Here is a 27593-nt window from a genome sequence, read left to right on the forward strand (position 1 = left end):
CTTGAAGAAAACCAGATGTTGGACTTACTAAAGAGAAAAAATAAAGACTTTAAATTATATATTTTAAATTGTTCAGAGACTTTAAGAAAAATTATGTTTAAAAAACAAAATAAAGAATATTGATAAAGGGATATAAATGATAAATAATAAAAATTAGGACAGAAATAAAAGAAATAGTGAATAGAAAAACAATACAAAAAAATGAAATCAACAAAACCAAAAGTTAGTTCTTTGAAAGCAAAACTGACAATCCTTTAGCTACGCTGACCAAGAAAAAGAGAAAGAGGACACAATTACTAAAATCACAAATGAAGGAGGTAGTGATTTTACAGACATAAAAAAGATTATGGGCAATAATATGAACAGTTATATGAGACAAGTCACTCAGATGAAATGGAAAAATTCCTTAAAAAGACACAAACTTGTCCAAAGACAAAACTAACTCAATAGAAAATAGACAGTGCTCACTTTAGCAGCATATATCCTAAATTTGGAATATTACAGAGAAGACTCACAGACTCCAAAACAAGGATGACACGCATTTGTGAAGTGTCCCATATTTTTCTGGGGATGTAATGTACAGCAGTGGTAATTATGTATTTGAAAGTTGATAAGAGAGTAGATCTTAAGAGTTTGCATCACAAGAAAAGAAATTGTGATTGTGTGCTAATGGATGTAATTAAATTTATTGTGGTGATCATTTCATAATATATGCATATATCAAATCAATATACTGTGTACCTAAAAGTAATACAATGTTATATGTCAGCTTTATTTCAATTTTAAAAATAAGAAATATATAATATGAATAGACTTGTAACAAATAGAGAGGTTGAATTAATTAAAAACTTCTCACAAAGAAAATTTCTACACCAGATCACCTTGCTGGTAAATCTGTCATATGGTTGAAGAAGAATTAACATTCACAAACACTTTGAAAAATTATGAAATGGGCAAATACTTCTCAAGTCATTCTGTAAAGCCAGAAGTATCCTGATATCAAACCCAGACAAATCACAAGAAAACTACAGATTAACATCCCTTTTTGATACAGATATAAAATGCCTTAATAAAATACTAGCAAACTGAATCTGGCAACATAAAAATTACAAATGTTATATGGGCATAAATATATATATTATATATATATGATGGATATATATGTTATATGGTTATAAATATAAATATATATATTATGGATGTTTTATCCCAGGAATGCAAGGGTGGTTTAACATCTGAAAATCAATTAATGTAAAATATCATGATTTAAAAGAAAACATTATGCCAAGTGAAAGAAGTCAGATACAAAGGACCAATTATTCAATAGCAGCTTTAACTCTGAGATTTATTTTATAAGAAAATTGACCAACAGGCCTGGGATAGACTCTAGTGTTGAGTGTTGAGGCCACAGAGATGTGGAGAGGTGTCCAAGTCACTAAGGACATCTCCAAGAAAGAAATGGTGATCTTGTAATAGAGAAGAGCATAATGTGAGAATTGTTACATAAGACAGATTCCTGTTCCATGCACTCTAATGTCACACATGGATATCTTCCTTGATATCAGCCTCCAAAGAGTGAGTGATCTCCTCTCAAACCTAAGTCTCTGAGCTGCTACTACATCTTATGCGTAAATGGATTCTGAATTGCTTCTGTATAAACACAGCAAAAAACATTTGATAGTTTATGTAAATTGTTTTCAATTCTGCAAGAGTCTTATAAACTGAAAGCATTGATAGATATAGCTATTACACAGGTACTGCTGTTTGAAGGAACACTTTTCTGTCAGAGGAGAAATCCTAAAGATTATGACTTTGCAGAACCTCAAGTCAGGAGTAGACTGAGGAAATGGTAAAGGTGAATATGAGACAACCAAGGACATATTCTCTTTTATCCTTTGGAGATGTGCAGGCATGCACATTTCCATCCATTTTGTAGATGAAAGCCCATAAGAGCAAGTAGTCTTTTATTCACTAATGTATCTCCAAAATCTAAGTTGCTAGCATTGCTGCTGTCAGTGATTCTAATCCTCACCATACCTATAAGACCCTACCCCAATGTCTGCTGTTCACACTCAAGGCTCAGAGACAGTATGGCTTAGACAGCCATGTTGAGCAAGCCAATTTACTTTTTGTTTTAATTCAACAAGAAGCAGTAGAAAATAAAGAAAAAATTTCAAAGAAAATCTTTTCAGCAATCATGAAATGATGGGGCTAGGGGCCTGTTAATTGACATTGACCTTTTGTCCTACAATTATATTGTTTTCTTCCAAGTCATTTAGGATTCTTTGTATGTCAGAATACTTAATTTGACATAGTAAGGTTTTTTAAAAGATGCTACTCCCAAACAGGTCAAATTATGCTAAATAAACAGGTGGTTGAGTGCTCTCTTCACTAAAGCTTATGACTGCTTTTTAACACATACACACACACACACACACACACACACACACACACAGGGATGAGAAAGGACAAATCCAAGTGTCCAAAATGAAACCTTAAAAAAAAAAAACACAAAAAAAACCCATATATCAAACAATACAACCTTCTTTAAAAGTGAATAAAAGTGTACTTAGTATGAGCCCTAAACATTAAAAGAAACTAGGAAATTGTTTAAGTTAAACTTAAAAGCATGTTAGTGAGGAGCATATTTGAAAACAATATAAAATATAGTTATTCAAAGAAAAAGCCTATATACATTTGCATTCAAGTGTATATATGCATAGCATAAATAAATAAATAAAATATATATAGATGCATATATATATGCATGTATGTATATATATTTGCATTTAAGTAGGGAAATTAAGCAAATCACAATCTCTCTAGCATTTATTTCATGATTTGTAAAGTAAGGGGGTTGTAGGGGTGCCTGGGTGGCTCAGTCGGTTGAGCGTCTGGCTCTGGCTCAGGTCATGATCTCGCGGTTCATGGGTTCAAGTGCAGCATTAGGCTCTGTGCTGACAGCTCAGAGCCTGGAGCCTGCTTCAGATTCTGTGTCTCCCTCTCTCTCTGCCCCTCCCTGGCTTATGCTCGGTTTCTGTCTCAATAATAAATAAAAACAATTAAGAAAAAGGAAAGTAAGGGGGTTGTACTAAATGACCTACAAAATCCTGGACAGTAATTATTTTCTAGGAATCTACCTGATCAGTTTATATCCTGTGTTCAATTTTGGATTACGTTCAATTTCAATAAAATTCTGGGACCTTAGGTTTGCCCGTAACATGTGACAAATGCATATCATTAGAGATCGCTTCAACTGTGTAATTCAATTCAGGTTGAGTACCTGCTGTGCCAAACACAGAAGATATGTCTTCCACAATGGTCCTGTGGACACTAGGATGAGACAGGACAAATCCAAGTGTCCAAAATGTAACCTTAAAAACAACAACAACAACAAATCCATGTATCAATCAATACAACCTTCTTTGAAAGTGAATGAAAGCGCACTTCATATTAGCTATAGACATTAACAGAAACCTGAAAAATGTTTAAATTAAACTTAAAAGCACGTTGGTGAAAAGCATTTTTGAAAACAGATTCTATGAACAAGAGAGATATTACATACCTGAGACTCAAAAGCTATAATTTCATTCTGTCACTGTGGTTTAATTATATTGTTTATACAGATTAAACTATCTTTACTAAAAAAATGAAGCAGGATTTTTTTTACTAATGCACATTATAAAATGTTACATAGACATACAATAAATATTCAGAAGCAACAAATTATGACACTTAAGAATGTTAACCCAGACAAAAACATTTTTTTAAATGTAATTTCCTTGACAAAGAAATGAATGAGCAAATCATATATGATGCAAATAAAACATGGTAATTTTCAATAAGCCTAGAAAAGTATACCCAAATCCAATAAACTAAATGACGAGAGTACTCAATATCAAAACACAGTTCTTTCACACCTGGAGGTTACCAAACATAGCATGCTTGCAAATTCTCTCTCCAGACCAAAGAAAATTATTTCATGTCTTTCCTCATTGTGGTATTACAAGGTAAAACTATAAGGCCATACATTTCAAAAATTAACGTTCCGTGAATTTGGGGGTAGATATTTTTGCTTCTATTTTTAGGTTACACCGTAAAGGAAATGTGCATAAAATCGTTCAAAGAAGCTTGGGGTTCCCTTTCATCTTTTCTGTAAATATGTATTGTGAAAGAAATTTCATCGAGGAAAATCAGTCCCGAAAGACTCAGAAAATACGGAGGCGTTAAAACACTTAAGTGTTTTGTCTCTTTTGTGAGGTAACTTTAAGTACCTTTAAATAATCCCAATACTCCCCTCTGTGGTCAAAGAAGGAAGAGCAATTGTCTGAGGGAAGTGCTCAAATAAGCCAAATTCGACACCACTCAATGGTTTTCCTCGCTGGGGCATGAACTGTATCTGTGGGAGGGCAAATAGGGTACTGTGTACATAAACAAAGTGAACGGGAGAACAGGCCACCATCCAGAGAGCCTCTTTCTGTGGCATTATCCAGATTAAAAAAGCTTTATCCAAGAGATCATCCAGTCCGTTTTACACTAGAAGAAACATGAGCAGAAAGCTCTCTTCTGCTGTCTCCCCCACTCAGGTCCCTTGCACTATTATGCATGGAAGTGCCAAATTATTGGATTTCATTAATAGCCACTCAATACTCCATTCATCTTATTTATTAAAGGATCAGAGTTCATGGGGTGCCTGGGTGGTGGTGAAGTCGGTTAAGCATCTGATTCTGGCCCAGTCATGATCTCATGGTTCATGAGTTTGAGGCCCGCATCAGGCTCTCTGCTGTCAGCACAGAACCCACTTTGGATCCTTTATCCCCCTCTCTCTCTGCCCCTCCCCTGCTTGTGTGCACACACTCGCATGCTCTCTCTTAAAAATAAATAAAGATTCAAAAAAATGAATAAAGGGTCAGAGTTCGTACTGGGGGAAAATAGCTTAGTGGTAGCACATGGACTTTCAGTTATATAAAAGAGGGGCTATTTATAATAAATAGTGCCTTGAGTTCTAGAGATTCACAAAAATTGGGTAATATTTATTTTTGTAATAAACACAAAGAAATCAGCTAAATTACAAATGGCTGTACAATGATGCTATTTATCATTTTTAAATTTGGTTAAAAACTCAATTATGTTTTTACAAATAAAAGAAAAAGCACATAAAAGACAGCAAAGAGTAGGGGCGCCTGGGTGGCTCAGTCAGTTGAGCATGCAGTTCTTGATTCAGCTCAGGTCATGATCTCACAGTCATGGGATTACGCCTACTTAAGATTCTCTCTCTCCCTCTCTCTCTGCCCCTACCCCCCCCTCTTTCTCAAAAAGAGAGACAGAGAGAGAAAGTAATGAGTAACTAAGATATTTACGTATATCAGTGAATCAACAAACAAGACTAAGTGACCACAAGACCTTGGCACACTCAGTTAAAAATTGCTCCCTAAAGTACCAATTAGCGTTCTGCCAAAGGGGTCAAGTCCATGATGAGGCCTGGGCAAAAAGAAAAAGGGTGGCCTGGTTCACTGAACTTCACAAGCAGCCAATACAATGCTTTTGGAGAGGTAAGACCAAAGGTGACAAGGGACAAAGAGGAAAACCCTGCCCTGCTATGTTAGGGAGAAGATGAAATGAGTATGTTCTTCAGCATCATTTATTCCTCCACTCAAGAACAGATTTAACAAATATTGCGGGAGTCTTTATAACATGCCAGACAGTCTTCTATAATCATGGCAAACACAAATATGCATAAGACACCATTCCTGCCCCAAGAACTCTGCATGTCTAGTGGGGATATGAAATACAATCAGGAGAGAAAGGAGCTAAGTGTATAGGCAATGGGTCGTGCCGACAACCCGCACTGTGAGAGTTGAAGGTGAGATGGGGTGGGCTGGGGGGCAGTGGCTTTAGAAAGAGCTCCAGAGAAGCACTAACAAAGACAAAAATGTCAGCTGTGAGATTCGTTTTTGGAAAAATGTTCTTCAAAAGTTCATTTGGAAGGAATGTCTTGGACCTTGGAAGTGGTTTTCCAAAGGAAATAATTTCGCAAATTATGGTTACTATTTTGGGTCAATCCACCAAAGGTCACCTTGACCATAATGGAGCCTTCTAGTGACCTGTCCCAAGCCTATCTTCAGATGGCTCTGAGTTCCACGGGCCCGGAGGCAGAGTGCAGAGTGGGAGAGAAAAGACAGGACAAGCCCACCCCCGGCCCCTCCGGCAGGGCCTGCCTTGGTTCTCCAGGCAGCGACGGGACATCAGAAAAGCCAGGCAGCAGTGGCCACTGCCACCCTGGGGCACTTGGTCCAGTTTTGAGAGCCAAGGCAGCTTATTATTAATGGGCCATTGAAAGTAATGATTGCCTGAAAGGATGGCCTTCCTTCTTATAAAAGCAGAAAGCTAAATAACATTCATGGAGCACCTTCTTTTTGCCAGGGACTGTTAGCCACCTCCCGTTCGGTAAAAACATAATGCACGACTATCGTGCAAGGTAGACCACATTCATCCTATTCTATAGATGAGACCACTGAGGCTCCAAGAGGTTAAACATTCGGTTCACTGGCACCCAGCACTGGGATTTGGCATTGGGCCTGACTCTCTAAAGCCTTTCCAGGGTGCCCGCCCGCACACCAGCTGTCTCCTGGAGGTGCCAACAGGAGCCAGCATGATGGAGCTTTCACTCATCAGCAGACACTTTTTTTCTGAAATTAATGACTCAAGTCCTTTCAGACGAATGCCAGGAACAAATTCCAAAGAACTGACTTCCCCTGAGTCAGATCAATTGGGGTTTTGTGTCCCTTTCTTCTAGAGGATCTCTCTAATGAGATCTTGAAAATTAATCCTGTGACAGGAGTGGCTGTTTTGTTGCTGCTCTGGGAGCTGTTCTGATGTTTGCCTTTTAATTTTGCTGTAGCTTCATCGGCATCCAAGAAAGCTGTCTAAGGAGAAATCAGGGAACGATATCGGAGCTTCATAACAACGAGGAAAGGATTAAACAGTTCTTGTTTGCCATGCCAGATGAGCTACATAAGGCTGAGGCACATGTGAGCAGACGGGCCAGTGTCTGTGTTTCTGCTTCCAATCCAATCAGTGTTCCAACAGGTTAAATGAAACTAGACTAGCAGTACTTAGAAAGCCTTCATTAAGAGGCAGGAGAAATAAATAATACTTAGAATATCTTATTTCTGTTTGTTAGAAGAAAAAAGGAAAATGGCTACATGTATCATTAGAGATGGGTTGAGTATTCCCATTTGGTAGAAAACAGATGTGTAAAAAAGATGACTCTTTAATTTCTTAATATAAATGCAGCTTAAGCTAATGTGGAATCTTCTGACACAGGTAGTTGGTGCCGATTAAACCTGAAGTGGCAGACCGCACCCGGCTTTGATCTAGGTTATACCAAGTTTAAAAAGAAACAGTTAAAGAGGAGCTGGTTCAGCAGGATAAATGTCTGACTTTGGCTCAGGTCATGATCTTGAAGTTCACAAGTTTGAGCCCTGCATTGGGCTCTGTGCTGACAGCTCAGAGCCTGGATCCTGCTTCGGAATCTTTGTCTCTCGGTCTCTCTCTCTCTGCCCTTCCCCTGTTTGTACTTTGTCTCTTTCTCTCAAAAATAAATAAACACACACAAAAAAACAACAACAATTAAAAAGTCTCTGCTCTCAGGGCACCTGGGTGGCTCAGTCAGTTAAGGGTCCAATTCTTGGATTTGGCTCAGATCATGATCTCATGCTTTGTGAATTCAAGCCCCATTTCAGGATCCATGCTGACAGTGTGGAGCCTGCTTGGGATTTTCCCTCTCTCCCTCTCCCTCTCCCCCCCCCCCCCCCCCCCCCCCCCCCCCCCCCCCCCCCCCCCCCCCCCGTCTCAGAATAAGTAAACTTAAAAAAAATTCTCTGCTCCCTTTAGAAGTATTGTGAGTTTCAATGTCACCTGCTCCATTCACGGGGAAGCTTACAGCACCAGGATGGCACTTAACACAAAAAGGAGTTTTATGCAGGAGGACGGGTGGAGGGGAAGATAAAGAACTAATACTCACTGGGTACCAGCTGGGTCTATCTCACTGAATCCTCACAACAACCTTGTAGAGAAATGAGAGTTACCATTTATTAAGTCCTCAAGTCCTAGGACCATACCAGGGGCTGTATTATCCCTTCATGACTCATAAGGAAATGGAGGCTGAGGGTTTGAATTACCTCTATGAGATTCTACCGCTTTGGCGGCCAGCCCTATTCTATCTCAAACTGCCCACTTACCTACTCTCTCCCCGGTAAAATGTTAGTCAAGACTCACTCATTTCAAGCACCAGTAATAAGCCTGTTGCCTGACAGGGAAAGTGCTCCGTAATAAGTCTTGTCACGATTGACCCCAAAGTGCCAGTTTTCCCCCTAGCCTGGTACAAGCTGCTGACTTCACGCGAGATCTCTGCTTTGCTTCCTTTGTGATCTTATCAGATTTCATTAGCCATTTGAGTTTTGTTTTCCTAGCTCACAACCAAATCCACTGCTTTTTTCTTTCTCATAATAAAGAAATCAAAAGACTGAAAAACAGAAACAAAAAGGAAGGGAAAAATTGAAATTGCAGTAGAAGATCTGTAACCCTTACTTTACGAATATACTTACAGGGACAACATTGGACAGAGAAGCCCAAAGTAGTAGGAGCCCATAGTTGGGGCTCCTTTCTTCATATCCTTCCATCTCTATGATATCCAGCACAGTCTGTATTAATGTCTGTTTAAAAGAAATACATATTGTCAAACCGCAGCTATGTGACAAAGACTACTGTTAATAAAAAAGACCATGCGTGTTTTTCAAATAAGTTATTTTTGCCATCCCTAGGTTTGCAGCCTGAGGCGTGCTAAAGGATTTATATTCTTAGTGGCAGTCAGTAATTAGGAGTTGGGACTCTGGAGCACACCTGCTTTACGCATTGGCTCAAATCCTGGCTTAGGTTTTTTTTTTTCCTTAAAGACTTTATTTGTTTAGAACAGCTTGGGGTTTACAATAAAGTTGAGAGGAAGGTACAAAGACCTCCCATATAACACTCACTCCCACTCATGCACACCCATCCTTACTATCAATATCATTCACCAAAATGATAGATTTTTTTTTTTTTTTACCATGGGTCAAGGACATTGACACATCATAATCACCTGAAGTCCATAGTTTACCTTAGGGTTCACTCTTGGCATTATAAACACTATCAGTTTGGACAAATTCATGATGATATATACACAGCATTACAATGTCACACAAAGTATTTTTACTGCCCTAAAAATCCTCTGTGTTCTGCCAGTATGTCTCTCTTCCCTCTCCAACAACTACTGGCCTCTTCCCTTCTCCACATCTTGCCTTTTCCAGAATGTCACACAGTTGGAACCACACATTATATAGCCTTCTTAGGTGGGCTTCATTCACTTAGTGCTATGCATTTATGGTTTGTCCATGTCTTTTCATGACTTGATAGTTCATTCCTTTTGACTGCTGAGTAACATTCCATCTCCTAGATGTACTACGGTTTATACATTTACCTACTAACGGGCATCTTAATAACTTCCATGTTTGGGTAGTTATGAATAAAGCTGTTGTAAATATCCACATGCAGGTTTTTGTGTGGACAGAAGTTTTTAAATAATTTGGGCAAATGCCAAGGAGCATAATTGCTACATTATATTATGACTGTTTTTTTAATAAGAAGCCACCAAGTGTTTTCCAAAGCGCCTGTACCATTTTTCCCCGTCAGCAATGAATGAGAATTCTTGTTGCTCTGCATCCTTACCAGCAACACCACTGGTGCTGTCAGTGTTCCAGATTCTGGCAGAATGAGGGTAGCGGTAGCTCAGTGTTGTTCTCAATTGCATTTCCCTGACAACAAATGATGTGGAGCATCTTTTCATATGCTTTCATCTTCAATCACGGGTTGTGTTTTTGGTGTTATATCTAAATCTTCCATGTTATCTTCCAGTAGTTATCTACTTTCGTATTTTACACTTAGGTCCATGACTCATCAGAGTAAATTTTTGTGAACTGTGTAAGATTTTTTTTTTTTGCATGTGGGTGTCCAATTGTTGTAGCACCATCTGTTGAAGAGTCTATCTTTGTTTCATTACATTGCCTTTGCCTTTGTCAAAAGTCAGTTGATTATACTGAACTGGGTCTATTTCTGGGCTCTCTATTCTGTTCCATTGATCTATTTGTCTACTCTTTCACACTATCCTGATGACTACAGCATTACAATAAATCTTGAAGTTGGGGAGAATTGCTTTTTTGAAGAACTTTGTTCTTCTCCGTGAATATTGTACTGATGATTCTGGGTCTTTTGCCTCTCCTTAAAAACTTTGGAATCACTTTGTTGATATCCATAAAATAACTTGATGGAATTTTTATTGAGACTGCATTGAATGTATAGTTTAAGTTGGAAAGAACTGACATCTTGACAATACTGAATCTTCCTATCCATGAACACAAAATATCTATTTACTTAGTTCTTGGGTTTTGTTCATCAGAGCCGTAGAACTTTCCTTATACAGATCTTATATATCATTTGTTACATTTATACCTAAATATTTCTTTTTGGGGAATACTAATGTAAATGGTATTATGTTTCTAATTTCATACTCCACTCATTCATTATTGGTATATGGGAAAGCAATTAACTTTTGTATGTTAACTTGTATCCTGCAACTTTGCTATAATTGGTTAATAGTTCCAGTAGTTTTTCTGTTGATTCTTTTGGATTTTCAATACATATGATCACATCTAAGAACAAAAATAGGCTTATGTCTTCTGTCTCAATATGTGTAACTTCAATGTCCTTATCTTGACTTATTGCATTAGCAAGAATTTCTAGTATCATTTTGAAAAGGAGTAGTAAAGAGGACATCCTTGCTATGGGGTTCTGGTACCAATTTCTAATGTGTGTGCATGCATGCGTGGTGGTGGTAGGGAAAGGAAGTTCCAAACAACAATAAACAATATTCAGGACACTATCTGGGTGTCCTATAATTCAACTCAATTCTGACACTATCTACCCAGAAATAGCGTGAGATTCTACAGGTTAAAAATTTAGTCCTACAAGACTATACCCTTTCCCCACCCTTGTACCTGCCTTTCAGATGGCAGTCACAGCCCAGATTATTACCTGAACTCTGGACCAACAGGCTACAGATTGGAGGTTCCAGAAACCTCCTCTGTAGGCTTCAGATGCCAGCTGCAAGTCTTGGCTGTCATCTGTACTTCTGAAAATCAGAGGTTCCCACTGCCCCTTCCTCAGGTTCAATTACTTTGCTAAAGGGGCTCACAGAATTCAGAGAAACATTTTATTTACTGGATTACCAGTTTATTATAGAAGGATATGGTAAAGGATATAGAGGGACAACCAGATAACCATATATAATCATTTCATTTATATACATGCCCTCATAAGTGTGTAAATAATTGAATACATTATTGCAATTATAATTTGTACAAATTATATCTGTTACATCAGTTAAGAATAAGGAAAATAAATTTTTACTTTAACTTTGCTTATATCTTCTTTGATACTCATCCCTTTTTATGGAGATCTAGTTCTGACCTATATTATTTTTCTTCTCTGTGAAGAACTGCCTTATTAATATTTCTAACAAAGAAGGTGTATTGGCAACAAATTCCCTCAGTTTTTGTTTGTCTGAGAAAGTCTTTACTTCTTCTTCACTTTTAAAGGGTAATTTCACAGGGTGTAAACACATTCCAGATTGCGGGGTGCTTTTTTTTCTCACTCTACTCTTTTAATACTTCAGTCTTCTCTTTTCTGTTTGTTTGTTTTTGCTTGCATGGTTTCTAGGGAGAAGTCAGATGTAATTCTCATCTTTGTTCTTCTATAGATAGGGTGTTTTTCCTTATGGCTTCTTTCAGGATTTTTTATCTTTGGTTTTCTGTAATTTAAAAATAATATACTGTGGTATAGTTTTTGGTTTACATGACTGATGTTCTCTGGGCTTCCTGGATGTACAGTTTGGTGTCTGACACTAAACGGGGGAAAATTCTGTCTTTATTATTATCAAATACGTCTTCTGTTCCTTTCTCCTTCTTTTTCTCCTTTTGGTATTCCCATTATAGGTATGCTATGTCTTCTTTAGTTGTCCCACATTTCCACAGTCTTTAGATGTTCTGCTCTATATTTTTAGCATTTTTTTCTTTGCTTTTCAGTTTTTGGAGATTCAGTTGATATATCCTCTAGCTCACAGATTCTTTCTCGGCTCCACCAGTCTACAAGTAAGCCCATCAAAGGCATTTTTCACTTCGGTTACAGTGTTTATTATACCTAGCATTTAATTTTGGTTCATTCTAAGGATTTCCATCTCTCTGCTTCCAATGTCCATTTGTTCTGGCATGAAGTCTATTTTACGTATAGAGCCCAGTTGTTTTCAAAGTCCCTGTCTGATAATTCCAACATGGTCTGTTCTACTTGCTACTTGTTGTTAGGATAGAGTGGCCACTTCTAAGATCCTTCATGTGAACCTGGCTTTGTTAACTCAAGACCTGGGTAACCTTGGACAAGTTATTTTAAGCTCATCAATAAAATGGTCATAACACGGTATCTACCTCATAGGATTGTTGTGAGAATTAAATCAGTTAATACCTATAAAGTGCCTAAAACAAAACTTAGTATGTAATACATTTTGATAATTTTTTAAAAATAAACCTCTGCTTTTAGGAACATGCCAGCAACACAGAAACACAGATCTCTGGAGAATTCATGAGAAAACCCTTCCCCCATTTGCCATGAAGATTCTCAGCCTGTACACCATGAGTAAAGGATTGGCAGGTCAATATATATTATAAATACCTCAACATGCAGAAAACTAATATTTGACTGGAATGGTGCCAACTAAGTTCAGGGACCCATCCAAGGCCATCTACAATGGCTCTCGGGTCACCACACAAATTCCCTGAAAGCATTTTCCTCACTGGGAGGTTTCCTAAACACCCCTTTGTCAGTGACCATTCCCCATCTTGGGGAAGAAATTCAGACATTGTAACAGTTTCATTGAGTTACTCACGCACTTGGAACCTTAAATAACTCAGGTTTAGGTTACACAAATGATGGTAGCTGATGCCTTGTCATTGCTTGCTAAGGCGAGTTCTGTTTCATGGGTTTTGCAAGTATTTAACCATTTAATCCCCACCATAATTCCAAGAAGCAGATACCATTACCTTCACCATTTTACATTTGAGGAAACTGAAGCACAATTAAGTTAAGGGAATGCTGCCAAGGGCAGGTAGCTTGTCGGGGGTTGAGCTGGGATTCATACACTATGAGCCTGCTACTGGCCCCAGAGCCCACACTCTGAGCAACTACACTATACTGCCCCAGGAGAGATATAAACCACAGCTCTCATGGATTAGGGATTAAGAGAACTGCATATTACCGTTAGTAGTTTTGCTTCGGGTCTGTTAAACCACCATCAAAGAAAAGACGTGATGAGAGACTTGCTGTTACTTACAAGGGCATGTAATGTTTCAAAAGTGATTAACCACCCTAATCCTCAACTTTCTGGTTTTAATAATCCCCGGTTTTCTAGGTATTATAGCTGTTGTGAAAAATAAATGAGTCATGAACTTGTGGAATGTGCAACACGATGCACAGAGTCAGCACCCCAGACGTGCTAGCGATGTCTTGTTGTTACTGTGTGACAGTGCAGTAGCAAAACTGGAAATTCCAGGTTCTATCATACAACGTAAGTTGTTACAACACAAAGTTTGTGTCTCATGAAAAATCCTATAGATGGATTTCATTCTTTGGATAAGCCATTCCGTAGGTACAGTCTTAATTTTCAATGAAAATACTAGTTTAATATACATCTAGAAAAACAAGGGAGAAATTACTACATTTGCTGTTTATAATGTGATGAAATGTGTGTGTGATATTTAAAAAAAACAAAAACTTCTTCCAGTCTTCTGCTTAACTAGGCCATTGAAATCTACTTATACAGTAGAAGACAATGGAATCTTTTATTTTCTTCTTAGCCCACATTAAAAAAAATTGGGTACAAAACACAAGCTCAGTGTGAACTCTGCTGGAAGAAACAGAAGTGATACACAAAAAAAGAAAACTTCTCATTAATGTTCAAACTGAGTTCTGTCCCAGTCTTTCTTAAAAAAAATTTTAAGTGTTTATTAATTATTTTTAGAGAGAGAGAGAAAAAAAGACAGAGCATGAGCAGGGGAGGGGCAAGGAGAGAGGGAGATACAGAATCTGAAGCAGGCTCTAGGCTCTGAGCTGTCAGCACAGAGCCTGAAGTGGGGCTCAAACCCCTGAACTATGGGATCATGACCTGTGCCGAAGTCGGACGCTTAACCGACTAAGCCACCCAGGTGCCTCTGTCCTAAAGTCTTCACTGTTGGATTAACTTTAGCAAAGTTCAAAATGTGTCTCTATTCAAATAAAGAGTAGGGGGGCACCTGGGTGACTCAGTCGGTTAAACCTCCGACTTCGGCTCAGGTCATGATCTCACATTCGTGGGTTTGAGCAGGAGCCTGCTTCTGATTCTGTACCTCCCTCTCTCGCTGCTCCTCCCCACTCATGCTCTGAAACTCTCTGTCTCAAAAATAAATAAAACATTGAAAAAAAAAAACAAAGAGTAGGAGTACCTATGATCAAAAATGCTCCTTTCTTCAGAATAGAAAAGAGAAATGTTACTCCAGAAGTAGTGTCAGTGGAGAATTTTGGCTGGGGCATTACAAATCCTGTTTGCCAGGCCCACAGATTGCCGATCTACCTGGATGCATCTTTTACACACCTGTGGCTTTACCCCTTAATCCTTGAAAATTATGCAAACAAAAATGTATTTGTCTGGGTCTGTCTGTAAAATAGAATCCTTAGCTGAAACATCATTTATCAGTAAAAAGCATTCCAGAATAGCTTTCTATTCCCTTTATTCAGGAAGGAGGTACCTAAGCATTTACACATACCTATTATTCTAAAGCGACCTTCCTCTCTGGTGTTAGGCACAGTTGCTTGTGATAACACTTGCTATAATAACTAAAAGCAAGCAAACAGAAATGTTTGGTATCATCAGTAAATACTAAAAGATCTGATTTTTAATAATAATCATATGGTGTAAACTTGGATGTAGTCCTCACTACTCTCTAATTGCTTCACAAATATTAACTCATTTAAGCCCCACATTCTGCGTAGGTGAAGAAACTGAGGCCAAAAGACGAGGTGCCATGCCCAAGGTCATGCAGCTGGTGACTGAATTTGAGCCCGCACTCAGACATGAATCCCAGTCACTGGGCGGTTGGGGGTAGGGGAGGTCTGGAGTACCAGGTAGTTTTCAAAGGCTCCCAGAGCTCACGATGAGCAGGCAGAGCTGAGAAAACCATTCGTCCTTTCCTTACGCAAGCATCAGGGCCACGTGGAAGGCCTATCAAACCACAGACTTGGTGGGTTCCACACCAGAGTTTCTGATTGAATGTTCCCAAGGCGATATTGGTACTACTGGTCTAGGGACCACACCTGAAGAACCACAGATCTAGGACACTTAGGACAGTGGCTCCCAGGGCAATGCTTTTCAAATTATACCTTACTACATCCTTGCATTTGAAGAGAGAAACAATCAGTGGTAGTGGCATCGAGAACAGAGTCTATAGAACTTTGTTATCTTTGCCTAATGTACCATAACTCTTACGTTTCACTGATGACACAACCGTATAGTACATAGTTTTTATTGAAAAACTTCAGCATTTTGTTACATGCTGGTGCTATAGCCTCAGTTAGTTTTTTTTCTTATGTAGAAGACCAATAATACCTACCTCATTGTTATGAGGAGGAAACCTTCACTATTCTGTGTTTACAGAATAATGTATGTAGACATCCAACACAGCACTTGACCCAAAAATGTCACCTAAATAATCTCATGATTTTTAGCAAAAAAATCTTTTAAAAATTATAGCTTATGACTGCTTTCATCGCATATATATTTTTTTTTACATTTATTTATTTTTGAAAGAGAGAGACAGAGCATGAACAGGGGAGGAGCAGAGAGAGAGTGAGACACAGAATCTGAAGTAGGTTCCAGGCTCCGAGCTGTCAGCACAGAGCTCAACACGGGGTGAAAACCCACGACCCGTGAGATCATGACCTGAGCCGAAGTCAGACACTCAACTGACTGAGCCACCAGGCGCCCCCCGTATATTTTAGGAAAATAAGCTAAGGAATACTTACATTGGAGTTATCTTTTGCAGATCTGTATGTTTTTATATATGGAATGTTTTTCTCAAAGAGTGCTAAAAACCACTTTTTGGATTTTGACCAGTGTCTAGGTGAGAAAAAATAGGTACATACATTAATTTGAAAGCACTTCAGAAATAACAGGTCACAGTGTGAAAGGGGGAATATCTATGGAATTATTTCTCCAAATTTCATCTTCAGTTTTGCCAGAATGCCATACGAGATCCTCCTTTAGACTTACTAGTCCACAAGAAAAATCAAGAAGGCAAGGCAGCCACATTTTAGTGGGTGTTTTTGCAAATAAAAGTGAATTCTTACAGAATTGGCATTGAATGAAAAGAAATTGGAGTCTTTGACCTGCTTCCTCTATTATTACTTGGGCTGTTGTCAGTTGCTGGAGGATGAAAAATTAGGCTTAAGCTGGGTAAAGCCAAACTGGCTACGATCTTTTTAATATGATCTGATCAGTCACCACTGCAAACCAGATGCGAAGGCATTTAAAAATTCACGTGTGATTTTGCATTCGAACCATAGAGCCAACGGTGAGAAATACATTTGACCACGCCCCTCTTGGCCAAGCCCCCTTTGCCTCAAAGAGAGTAAGGACCATAATGTCCAAGATTGGTCACACTTGGTGATTTAGCATGGTTCCAAACTACAGCAATGTGTGTGATAATAATAAGCAGTAAATGAGAGAAATTCTTCGTTTCATTTTGATAGGCACTCTCTCGCTTTCTCTCCCCGGCCCCCAGCCCCATCTCATTTTTGTTCATCAAAGTTAAAAAAAAAAAAAAGGAAATAATGCATCTCTCTCTTCGGTTCCTCCGTCAATTCACACACACATCAAAAACAAACTGGCCATGAGAAGAAGCTTCTGTGTCTTCCACTTGGATGCTGCTCTCCCTACTCAGAAGAGGAAAATGAGACAGGCCTGTGTTGCTGGGAAGACCTTGGTGGGTGAATTAATTACAGAGAAAACTCTCTACCTTAGGAGACATTCTGGTATGTGGGACCGGTGCTCGAAACCTTCGTCGTAAGCTTGAAAATGCTGATGGAACTCCCTGATTTTTCTCTCATTTGTGGGAAAGAAACCTTTTTGAAAGAGTGTATTCACTGTGACTGGAAAAAGCAGTTGCCTACAAAGATAAAAACACATAAAAAGTCAGACCGAATGACCAAAGAAGAAAGGCACAGGATACCAAAAAAAAAAGGGCTTTATTTAATAAATATATATTAGGGGTAGATAATAATATGCGACAGATTCTTTTGGGAAAGAGTCACTCTTAAAAGGTTTTAATATTTGCTCACTGTGGTCAAGATAACCTAGGGGTAACTGAAATTGTGGTTTATTTCTCCAAAGATTTTAAAATCCGCTCTAAGCAAGCGTTGTTAGATCTTGACAAATGCGAGATGATATACCAGAAATAAATTGATTCAATATAATTTCAACAAGCTTTACTTAGCAAGTAATACCAATAACTAAGATACAGTCCATGACTTTAGAGAGCAGCAAAGAATAACCAAAGAATCAGAGCAACACTAGTCACCAAATTTCCTAAGCTCTCACAGGATCCCACAGATCTGAACTACTGCATATTGTAGTACTTATCGTCATTAAGTTTTGCCATAAGTAAATAAAATGACTAGCATGGCATACCTAAGTGAAAAAATATCAAAGATTATGAATATGACTTAGACTAGTAACACCAAGTACTGTTTCATTCATTTTTATTTACTTCTTCACTAGAAGTTTTTCAGGATCTCTTTCCACCAAAGTTTCAAAGACATCCAAGAATTTGCTTTGTTTTTTTGTAGATACTGACCTGCTACAAATTTGGTTGGATGCTTGTTTTTTCTCTCTCTCTCTTGCTGGACCTCTAACAAAATATTAAATGTTATTCTTTTTTTTATGAGTCTAAACTATTGAAATCTGCCCTCAGCATCCCAGTATCCCACAGGGATGGAAAAGTGTCTGAGTTGGTTACTTCATTTTCAACCAGTCTCCTCAGGCATGCTGGGAATTTTTCTCACAGCTCCTATGCCAGGCCCTTACCTTTGCCAGAAAGCTTCAGAACATGGCTCAGGCCACTTGACTTCCTCCACTGTCCCTCCCTGTCTCATCTGTCTATCAGTATCCCCTATAAGGTAGATATGTTCTATGTGGCATGGAATCACTAAGGAGAAATTACTATATATGTATTAAAATGACTGTATTGGCTCATCTGCTCACCTTACAATTGGGGTGCTAACTAAAAACTACCTGGTAATTAGAATTTAAAAGACTAATATAATCTCTTAATTACCAAGTAAGACTTCATTCATCCACCAGATAATTTTTTAAGCTCAATGCCTTGGCTGCAGATTTTTTTATTCCCCCCCCCAAAAAAACCCACATGCAAAAACTCTACAAGATCAAAAAATACGAATGCATCCATTTACCTTACTAAGCTGTTCAGCTCCATTGTCCCATGAGTGCCTAAATTCTCCAGTTGCTCATATAATTCTTCAGTCACTGGTCCAGTGAGTTGATATAGGTTGACACTTCCTATTTTCCCTTTGATCATGACGTAAAGTTTTTCATGCAGTGCTAAAAAAGTATTCTTTGGAATTGATGCTATAAACAGAGAAAATGATTTTCAAAAGAAGCAAAGACTCCTTGAAGCAAATAGTCAACCTTGGTCAGTAGGGCCTGGAGCCAAAGTCCTCCCAGTACATAAAATCATCTCTTGTGAATAAGAGCAGGTGAAGATTCGACCTATCCTGTGAGACAGTAAAAGTGTGTTGGGAAAGTCATTTTAAGGGGTGATCTACAAGTGGGTGATTAGGAGGACCTCTGGGAAACACAAATGTAGTGATTTCATTTTCATGTTTATTTATTTTAAAAAATTTTAATGTTTACTTTATTTTTAAGACAGAAAGAGAGCATGAGCAGGGGAGATGCAGAGGGAGAGGGAGACACAGAATCTGAAGCAGGCTTCAGGTTCCAAGTTGTCAACACAGAGCCTGATGTGGGGCTTGAACTCAGGACCTGTGCTATCGGGACCTGAGCCAAAGTTGGATGCTTAACCGACTGAGCCACCCAGACACCCCTTATTTTCATGTTTAAAGGCTTTCATTGGCTTCCTACCCTTTACAAAGCTTAAAGGCATTCTACCATCTGTCTAGCTTTCTGGCTACATTTCCAGCCCCTTCTCCCCGCAAATTTGTATTCCAGGTATAGTGTATTGTTTCTAATATTTATATTTCCCAGTATTTTTATGCCATGTTCTATCTGCTCAAACACTCTTTACTTAACCACCCTCACCCCATTCCCACACACCGGCAACCATAAGCCACACATTTCTCCTGCCAACTTCTATTTCTCCTTCAACTCTCTCCCTGAATATCACTTCTACCAGGAGGCCTTTCCTAATCCCACAAGTAGCGTTGGAGCCACTACTTCCTTTGCATTAGTGTTTGTTCATGATCCTTCCCATGATGTGCACACACACTCCTGCTTGCGTTCAGCCAGTAAGAGTATGCATTTTTAGGGGCGCCTGGGTGGCTCAGTCAGTTAAGTGCCGACTTTGGCTCAGATCATGATCTCACAGTTCGTGAGTTCCAGCCCCGCATCGGGCTCTGTGCTGACGGCTCAGAACCTGGAGCCAACTTTGGATTCTGTATGTCTCTCTCTCTGCCCTTACTCTGCTCATGCTCTCTCTCACTCTCTCTCTCTGTCTCAAAAATAAATAAACATTAAAAGAAAAAAATTAAAAAAAAAAAGAGTATGCATTTTTAAACTCACTAGTCTTTCATATTTTTCTTTTTTTTCTTTTTAATTTTTTAATGTTTTATTTGTTTTTGAGAGGCAGCATGAGCAGGGGAAGGTCAGAGAGAGAGAGGGAGACACAGAATCCAAAGACAGGCTCCAGGCTCTGAGCTGTCAGCACAGAGCCCTACACGGGGCTCAAACTCATGAACCACGAGATCATGACCTGAGCCTAAACTGGATGCTCAACTGACTGAGCCACCCAGGTGCCCCTGTCATGTTTTTCTTTAATCCTTTTTTTACTGTCTGCAAAGTAACTTTTGCGAAAAAAAAAATAATGTTTAGTTTTATATTTCATCAGCCGATTATGGGTAGGTTATATTTTATATAAGTTTATTAAAAATAATGTTTAGATTTCCTGAGCATATGTCCTCTCTGTAGTAGGAAAATGTATGAGAGGCATAGGAAGCAGTCTCAAGAGTACTTATATTAACATGTTTTGTCTATAAATAGAAATATTGACACATGAAAGTCTCCAGTGGAGGCCGAGATGAAAAAACTTGATCACTTCTGTGTACCCCTCACACATTTTAAGGTGGCATATTTTTCTGGAGAGATATGTGAAGTTACAGATCAAGAACCTTCAAAATATTTATATTCTTTGATCTGGAATTCCATAGTTTATTTATTTAAGAAAATTTTTAAGTCTATTTATTTATTCTGAGGGAGAGAGCATGAGATGAGAGAGTACAAGCAGGGGAGGGGCTCAGAGGGAGAGGGAGCGAGAGAATCCCAAGCAGCCGCTACACAGTGTGGAGCCCTATGCAGGGCCCGAACCACGAACCATGAGATCATGACTTAAGCCGAAGTCAGACACTTAACCTACCCAGGTGCCCCTGGAATTCCATAGTTTAAATATTAAGAAGCATTAAATAGTCAAAGATTTTGGCCAACATGTTGTGATTTTCATGCAAGCAAGAAGAAACAGTCATCATGCTGTTGATCACTCTCTGCTTTTAAAACGTTTTTGTTTTAATGGTAAGAAATGCATGAGAGGCTACATGAAGAGGAAAACTAAGAACGAAGCAAAAAAAGAAAGAAACCAAGGAAAAGAAGAATCAGCACAAAAATGCAACTGCTCTGCATTCTTGGGAGGACACATGGCTGCAGCACCACACATTTTGCAGCCTGGGAAGAAATAGAGTGGACGGTCACACCAGAAGCATGCTGACAAGTACATTCCAGCAGTCTCTGAGGATGGAGAAACAGAAGACCGCCAATTACATGAAGCCAAGCCCCACTTACCTGAACAGCCCTATGGAATGTGTCAGGAAATGCCATAGTAAAGGGCTTACTAAGCAGTGGAATTCTACTTTCAGAGAGCAGAGGAGCAACATGTGATCAAGCCAAGAGCTATAGCCTGAAGAATACTGTATACACAGCAGCAGGACACAGTGAACGCCGTGGGAGCTGTAACAGGATACAGATTCCAAATATTTTCCAAGTAAATAGCAGCGAGGTAATCTCGTGTCTAACATCTAGTTAAGACTTAAATGAGGCTGCCAATAATTTGTTTTTCAACTACCAAACTCATCAGATGTTCTTTCTATCATATGTCCCCGCTTTAAAGCATAAAATATGCTCCTATGCATGATGCATAGGAGCACATATACCCCAATGTTCATAGAAGCAATGTCAACAATAGCCAAAACATGGAAAAAGCCTAAATGTCCATCACCTGATGAGTGGATCAAGAAGATGTGGTATATATACACAATGGAGTACCACATGGCAATGAGAAAGAATGAAATATGGCCATTTGTAGGAAAGTGGATGGACCCTGAGGGTGTCATGCTAAGTGAAATAAGTCAGGCAGAGAAGGACAGAAACCATATGTTTGCACTCATAGGTCTAACAGGAAAACAGGAGAAACCTAATGGAGGACCATAGGGAGGGGAAGAGGGAAAGAGAGTTGGGGAGAGAGCAGGATGCAAAACTTGAGAGACTACTGAATGCTGAAAATGAACCGAAGGTTGAAGGGGAAGGGGGAGGGAGGAAAGAGGCGGTGGTGATGGTGGAGGGCACTTATGGGGAAGAGCACTGGGTGTTGTATGGAAACCAATTTGACAATAAACTATTTTTAAAATTTTTGAAAAAAAGCATAAGATAAGGGCTGTCATCTTTCTTGGTAGAGGAATGAGGGTATAATTTTTACCCAAAGCTACTCTTGGACGCCAATGCTTATGCAAACAAGCTATCTGAAAATATTCTTTACCTGTACAGTAGATGGGATTTTGCACTGCTAGTTCAAAATTTACTTCTTTGGATTTTAGGAACACATTAATTCCCTCTTCTTCAGTAACAAATGTCATTCGGGTGCCCATAACAAAGACTGTAAATATTGGTCCATACTGGAAGAGAACACATAAAATACAGACATTAGTAAGCATTTCCAATAAATAAGTTACTGGGCCATGGGTTACATAAGAACCCCAGGGCCAAAGTTAAAGTCAAGACACAAATTATTATGATTATATATAATAACTAATTATAAATTTTGGCAGATTCAGCCAAATCTAAATTACATAAATCATAATGTATTCTGTCCTGATACTTAACCTTCCTTTTTATCATGTTATTTGTTTGAGACTTCTTTTCTTGTGTTAGGAAATAATAGAGATGATTATTAGAAATTAGGTCAAACAGTGATGTTTGAACATTGTTTTCCAGATTTCAGTAGGCTTACAAGCAACGTACTGTTCATTTTTGTTCAAGAAAAACATACAAAACAGCCGACTGATTTTAACTTAAACCTGTGGTCATGCAACAATGTGCTGCAACCCTGAAAAGTTCTCTAATGTGTTCACTTTCTCACTTTCCAAAATTACTGTTGCCCCTGTGTACCTGTCCAACCCACTCCAGTCTGAGACAGTTCTTGCTTTGTAGCCCACTAGAAAAATGGAGGCAATCAAATAAGAGCACTTTCAACTTGTCACCACCAAATCTTGCAAAGATACACACTTGTACCCATTCTCCATGCTTCCTTTTGGTTTAGCATAGAGGGCACGTCCTGCCCCTGTGAAATGTCTGCACTCCCTCACTGGTGTTATAAATTCCACACTCTTACCTTCTCGTAACTCTTAATGTCTCCTGTCATCCCACATCATCAGCCCTTCCTCTATCAGCAGCCTACAAATGCTAGCCCAGAATTTGACTTCAGGAAGTCCATGACTTTACTGAGACAAAAATGTATCATTATTTTCATTGACTTCAAATTGTAATTTAGCATTCTTTTCAATGATGAATGCAGGCAACAAACCACAATCTTATCCATGACTCTATCATTAAAAGAATCCACTGTTCCAACTATATTCTGTGTCTATTTGTCATCTGTTCATCACAGGACCAATTATATTAGCTATGTTTCTGATTCTTGATGCTCTGGCATTGGACCTTCACTGCTGGGTGGACACTGTCTTCCTGGGGGCAGTCAATTCTTCCAGGGAGCAAAGGTCTCAGCCTTCCAGGAGCATACCTTGCCCATGCAAACCAACCAACCTTGAGTTCATATCACCATCTACTTCCTTATCCAACTCTCACCCACCAAGCCAGTATTTCCCTCGCCTGAAATCATCCCAAGTCCAGATAACCAGGCAACTAGAATCCACCCGTATGGCCCAAAGCCCACAAGAATTATTTGAACTAGCCAATCCGAAATTGTTTTCCCTGCCCTGCTTGCCTTTCCTGAGGAAGCCCCAAAAAAGGCTGAGGCTTTTCTCTTGCTATTATTGTCTGCCTCCTGACTCCTAACTGGTGCTCCTTCCTGTGGCCCTTCATGCTGTGCAGCGACCCTGCTCTCAGACCTGTGAGTAGAATAAACCTTCCAAGCCCTCCTTCTCATTTCCTCCTGTGGCGGCTCTGACTTTACAATACCACATCCAACATGTACATTCTTAGAACAATCACCCATACATTCATATCCTATCATTGTTACTGTAAGCATTTCAAAATATTATGCTTGTCACTACTTCAATATTACAACCATTTCTAGGCCCACCCTGAAATGGCATGTGATCATTCCTATGACACACTGTTGGGCCCTATCAGGCCAACTGTGGGCTTGTAACCAGTAAGCCACCAAACGGGGAAGTCTCATTTTCTTACTCTGGCGATCTGGACGTCTGTATTACTTTCCAGTATTCCTTATCTACAGTTACTTGTTAATCAATATTTAGAAGCAGATGAATGATTTCCACTGTTCATTAAAGTTTTGTTCAAATGAGAATTCTTAATGTTCTAATTTGGAATGTGCCCTATGTAACACATACAGGTACCCAGGCCACAGTGTAGACCAGCTGGGTTCAAACACATTGAGTAACTGAGGTAACTGCTGACACACAGTGTTTAAGGTACTTACTGAAAACTGTCTAGTGCAAATGATCATGTGCGATGTTCTAAGTGCTCTAGCGGTGGTTTTTTTTGGTCTCATTTGGTTGGCTTTTGTTCTCCTTCTGTGCATCATGTAAGACTGTTATGAAGCAAAGGCAAGCAAATACAGTGTATCATAGATATGGCCCTTTTGTGTTGTTTCATTCAACTTTTCATTTTGAGATAATTATAGACTAAGGGACAGTTATAAGAAATAATACAGAGCCCCATGTAGCCATTACTCTGTTTCGCCTAGTGTTAATATCTTGCAAAACTATCATATGCCTTTGATATTGATAAAGGCCATTGACATTGATAAAGTCAAAGTACAGAGCATTTATTTCCATCACCACAAAGATGTCTTATGCTGCCCTTTTATAGCCACATCCATTTTCCTCTCACCCCACCTCTTCCCTAACCCTTGGCAACTACTAACCTGGTCTCTATTTCTAGAATACTGGATTTCAAGAATGTTATACAAATAGAATCATTTCTCAGATTGGCTTTTTTCCCCCACTTGGCAGAATTCATTTGAGATCCACCCAGGTGGCGGTATGTATCAATAATTCCTTCCTTCCTTGGGACGCCTGGGTGGCTCAGATGGTGAAGGGTCCGACTCAGGCTCAGGCTCGTGATCCCGTGGTTTGTGAGTTCGGGCCCCGCATCAGGCTCTCTGCTGTCAGCACAGAGCCCACTTCGGTTCCTGTGTCTCCTGCTTTCTCTGCCTTTCCCCCACTCTCTTTCTCAAAAATAAAATTAAAAAGTTTAAATAAAAAATAATTAATTACTTTAACATTTCTGGGTAGTACTCCGTGGTATGGATGTTCTACAGTGTTTATTAAACATTGTTGAAGGATGTTTTCAGTTTGGGACTATCACAAATACAGTTGCCATAAACATCAATGCACAGATTTTTGTGTGAACTTAAGTTTTCATTTCTCTAGGACAAGTGCCCAGAAGTGAAACAGCTGGGTCATATGGCAGCTGAATGCTTCATTGTTTAAAGAACTGCCAGAGTGCTTTCCAGAGTAGTTGTACCATTTGACATTTTCGCCAACAGTATATGAGTGATCCAGGTTCTCCACATCCTTACTAGCATCTGAGTGTTGTCACTATTTTTTATTTAGCCATTCGGATAGGCGTACAGTGATAGCCCATTGTGGTTTTAATGTTTATTTGCTTATTTATTTATTTTTGAGAGAGAGATACTGCATGCACAAGTTGGGAAAGGGCAGAGAGAGAAGAAGACAGAATCTGAAGCAGACTCCAGGCTCTGAGCTCAGAATAGAGCCCAAGGTGGGGCTCAAACTTATGAACCACGAGATTATAACCTGAGCCGAAGCCAGAGACCTCACCTACTGAGCTACCCAGGTGCCTCAGTCATTGTGGTTTTAATTTCCGTATCTTTATTGGCTAATGATGTTGAATATTTTTTCATGTGTTTGTGTAACATCTACATATCTTCTTCAATCACTTATTCCTATGTCATTTGCCATTTCTTTAGTCGACTTGTTGAGGTTTTTTTCAATGCTGAGTGTTGATAGTTCATTATATATTCTATATAGCACAGTCCCTTGTTCAATATGTGGCTTGAAAATATTTTCTCTCAGTCTACAGCCTGTCTTTTCTGTCTCCTAACAGGGTCTTTCACAGACAAAAGCTTTTAATTTTGATGAGGTCCAATCTATCAGTTTTTGTTTTTAAAATTATGCTTTTAATGTCAAGTCTAAGAATTAGTTTTTAGCCTCAGATAGTTTATTTTTTTCTGAAAGTTGTTTAATGTTATGTTTCACATAGAAGCCTGTGAACTATTTTCAGTTAATGCTTATATAAGATGTAAGACTTAGTCAAGGTTCATTTTGTTCCGTTTTTGTTTTTGGCTTAATGGTGTCTAATTGCTTTGCTGCTAGTTGTTGAAAAGGTTATCTTTATTTCATTAAATTGCATTTACAATTAAATTGAATATTTAGCAAATTTCTGAGTTCTCTATTCTGTTTCATCAATTTCACTTAGCATTATACTCTTTAGTTCCATCCATGTTATTGCAAATAGCAAGATTTTATTCCTTTTTGTGGCTGAATAATATTCCATTCTGTTAATGGACACTTGGGCTGCTCCCATATCTTGGCTATTGTAAATAATGCAGCAATAAATACTGGGGTGCATGTATCATTTGAAGTGTTTTTGTATTTGGAGGGTAAATTCCCAGTAGTGCAATTACTGGATTCTCAGTTAGTTCTGTGTTTAACTTTTTGAGGAACCTCCACTGTCCTCCACGGTGGCTGCACAGTGTTGTCATTTTATCAGTTCAAGTGAATCTCTCTTTATGTCCCTTTACTCTCTCCCATTTGTAATGTAATTTTCTTAACTAATTCCTTTACATACAACTAGAACAATATCAAACAGCGTTATCATTGTTGCTTCAGGCAGCAATAATAATTTAGAAACATCAAGAAGAGAAGTCTATTGCACTTACACATCTTTTGTTTACTGTGCCCTTTCTTCCTTCTTGATGTCAAAGATTCTTTCTTTCATTGGTCCTTTCCTGTTTAGAGAACTACTTTTAGGCATTTGTATAGGATAGGCTTTCTATCAGCAAATTCTCTTAGTTTTCCTTCAGCTGAGAATGTCTTGATTCCTCCTTAATTTCTAAAGAATATTTTTGCTGGAGACATGTCGGCCCGCCACGTTTTCTGTCTGCCTCAGGCAAGGATGAGTGGCCAAGGCGCACAAGAGATCAAAACCTTATTCAGTGTTAGTTCTCCATCCCCCAAGATTGCTGAGGCAAAGTCGGGGCGCTTCTTTGATATGCATTTGACTCTGTAGCCTGCCTAGGTCAGCTTGCCTTGTCTTCCCCCTTGAAGACTATATAAAGAACAGTTCTTTGTTTTTTTTTTTTTTTGTTGTTGTTGTTTTTGTTCTTTTTTTTTCAGTTTCACTCTTTTTTTTCATAATAAATTTTATTTATTTACTTTTCATATTTTTTTAACATATGCAATTATTTTCCATCCTTTACAATACAGTAGCTGCAATGACACTCAAAACAGAAAAGCAAAGTAAAAAATCAATACACCAACTTCCGTTTCATGTAATTAGACTTATACAGAAATTAGAAGGTTAAGTAACAACTAGTTAATCACCTAATTTCACAGCTATCTGAAGTGGCAATCGTTATATAGCAGCTTATCTATGATACATTCAAGATAAATGATAC

General features: G+C 38.7%; 1 protein-coding gene and 1 non-coding gene across 2 annotated transcripts in view; one reads left to right on the forward strand and one right to left on the reverse strand.

The window, feature by feature from the left end:
* Nucleotides 1-27593, reverse strand: part of LOC115296949 (24-hydroxycholesterol 7-alpha-hydroxylase) — a 96294-nt gene that overhangs the window by 59760 nt on the left and 8941 nt on the right. Inside the window, exons 2-7 of the mRNA XM_029945433.1 lie at nt 22227-22362; nt 18643-18817; nt 17190-17339; nt 16198-16291; nt 8610-8717; nt 3284-3374 (exon numbers count right to left, since the gene is read on the reverse strand). Coding sequence (XP_029801293.1) covers nt 3284-3374; nt 8610-8717; nt 16198-16291; nt 17190-17339; nt 18643-18817; nt 22227-22362 — 754 coding nt within the window. The remainder of the gene's footprint in view (nt 1-3283; nt 3375-8609; nt 8718-16197; nt 16292-17189; nt 17340-18642; nt 18818-22226; nt 22363-27593) is intronic.
* On the forward strand, nt 461-564 carry LOC115297298. Its single transcript, XR_003911392.1, has one exon. It is a non-coding gene; the product is annotated as a U6 spliceosomal RNA (small nuclear RNA).

Source organism: Suricata suricatta, chromosome 7 (genome assembly GCF_006229205.1).
Source record: "Suricata suricatta isolate VVHF042 chromosome 7, meerkat_22Aug2017_6uvM2_HiC, whole genome shotgun sequence".
NCBI classification, from domain to species: domain Eukaryota; kingdom Metazoa; phylum Chordata; class Mammalia; order Carnivora; family Herpestidae; genus Suricata; species Suricata suricatta.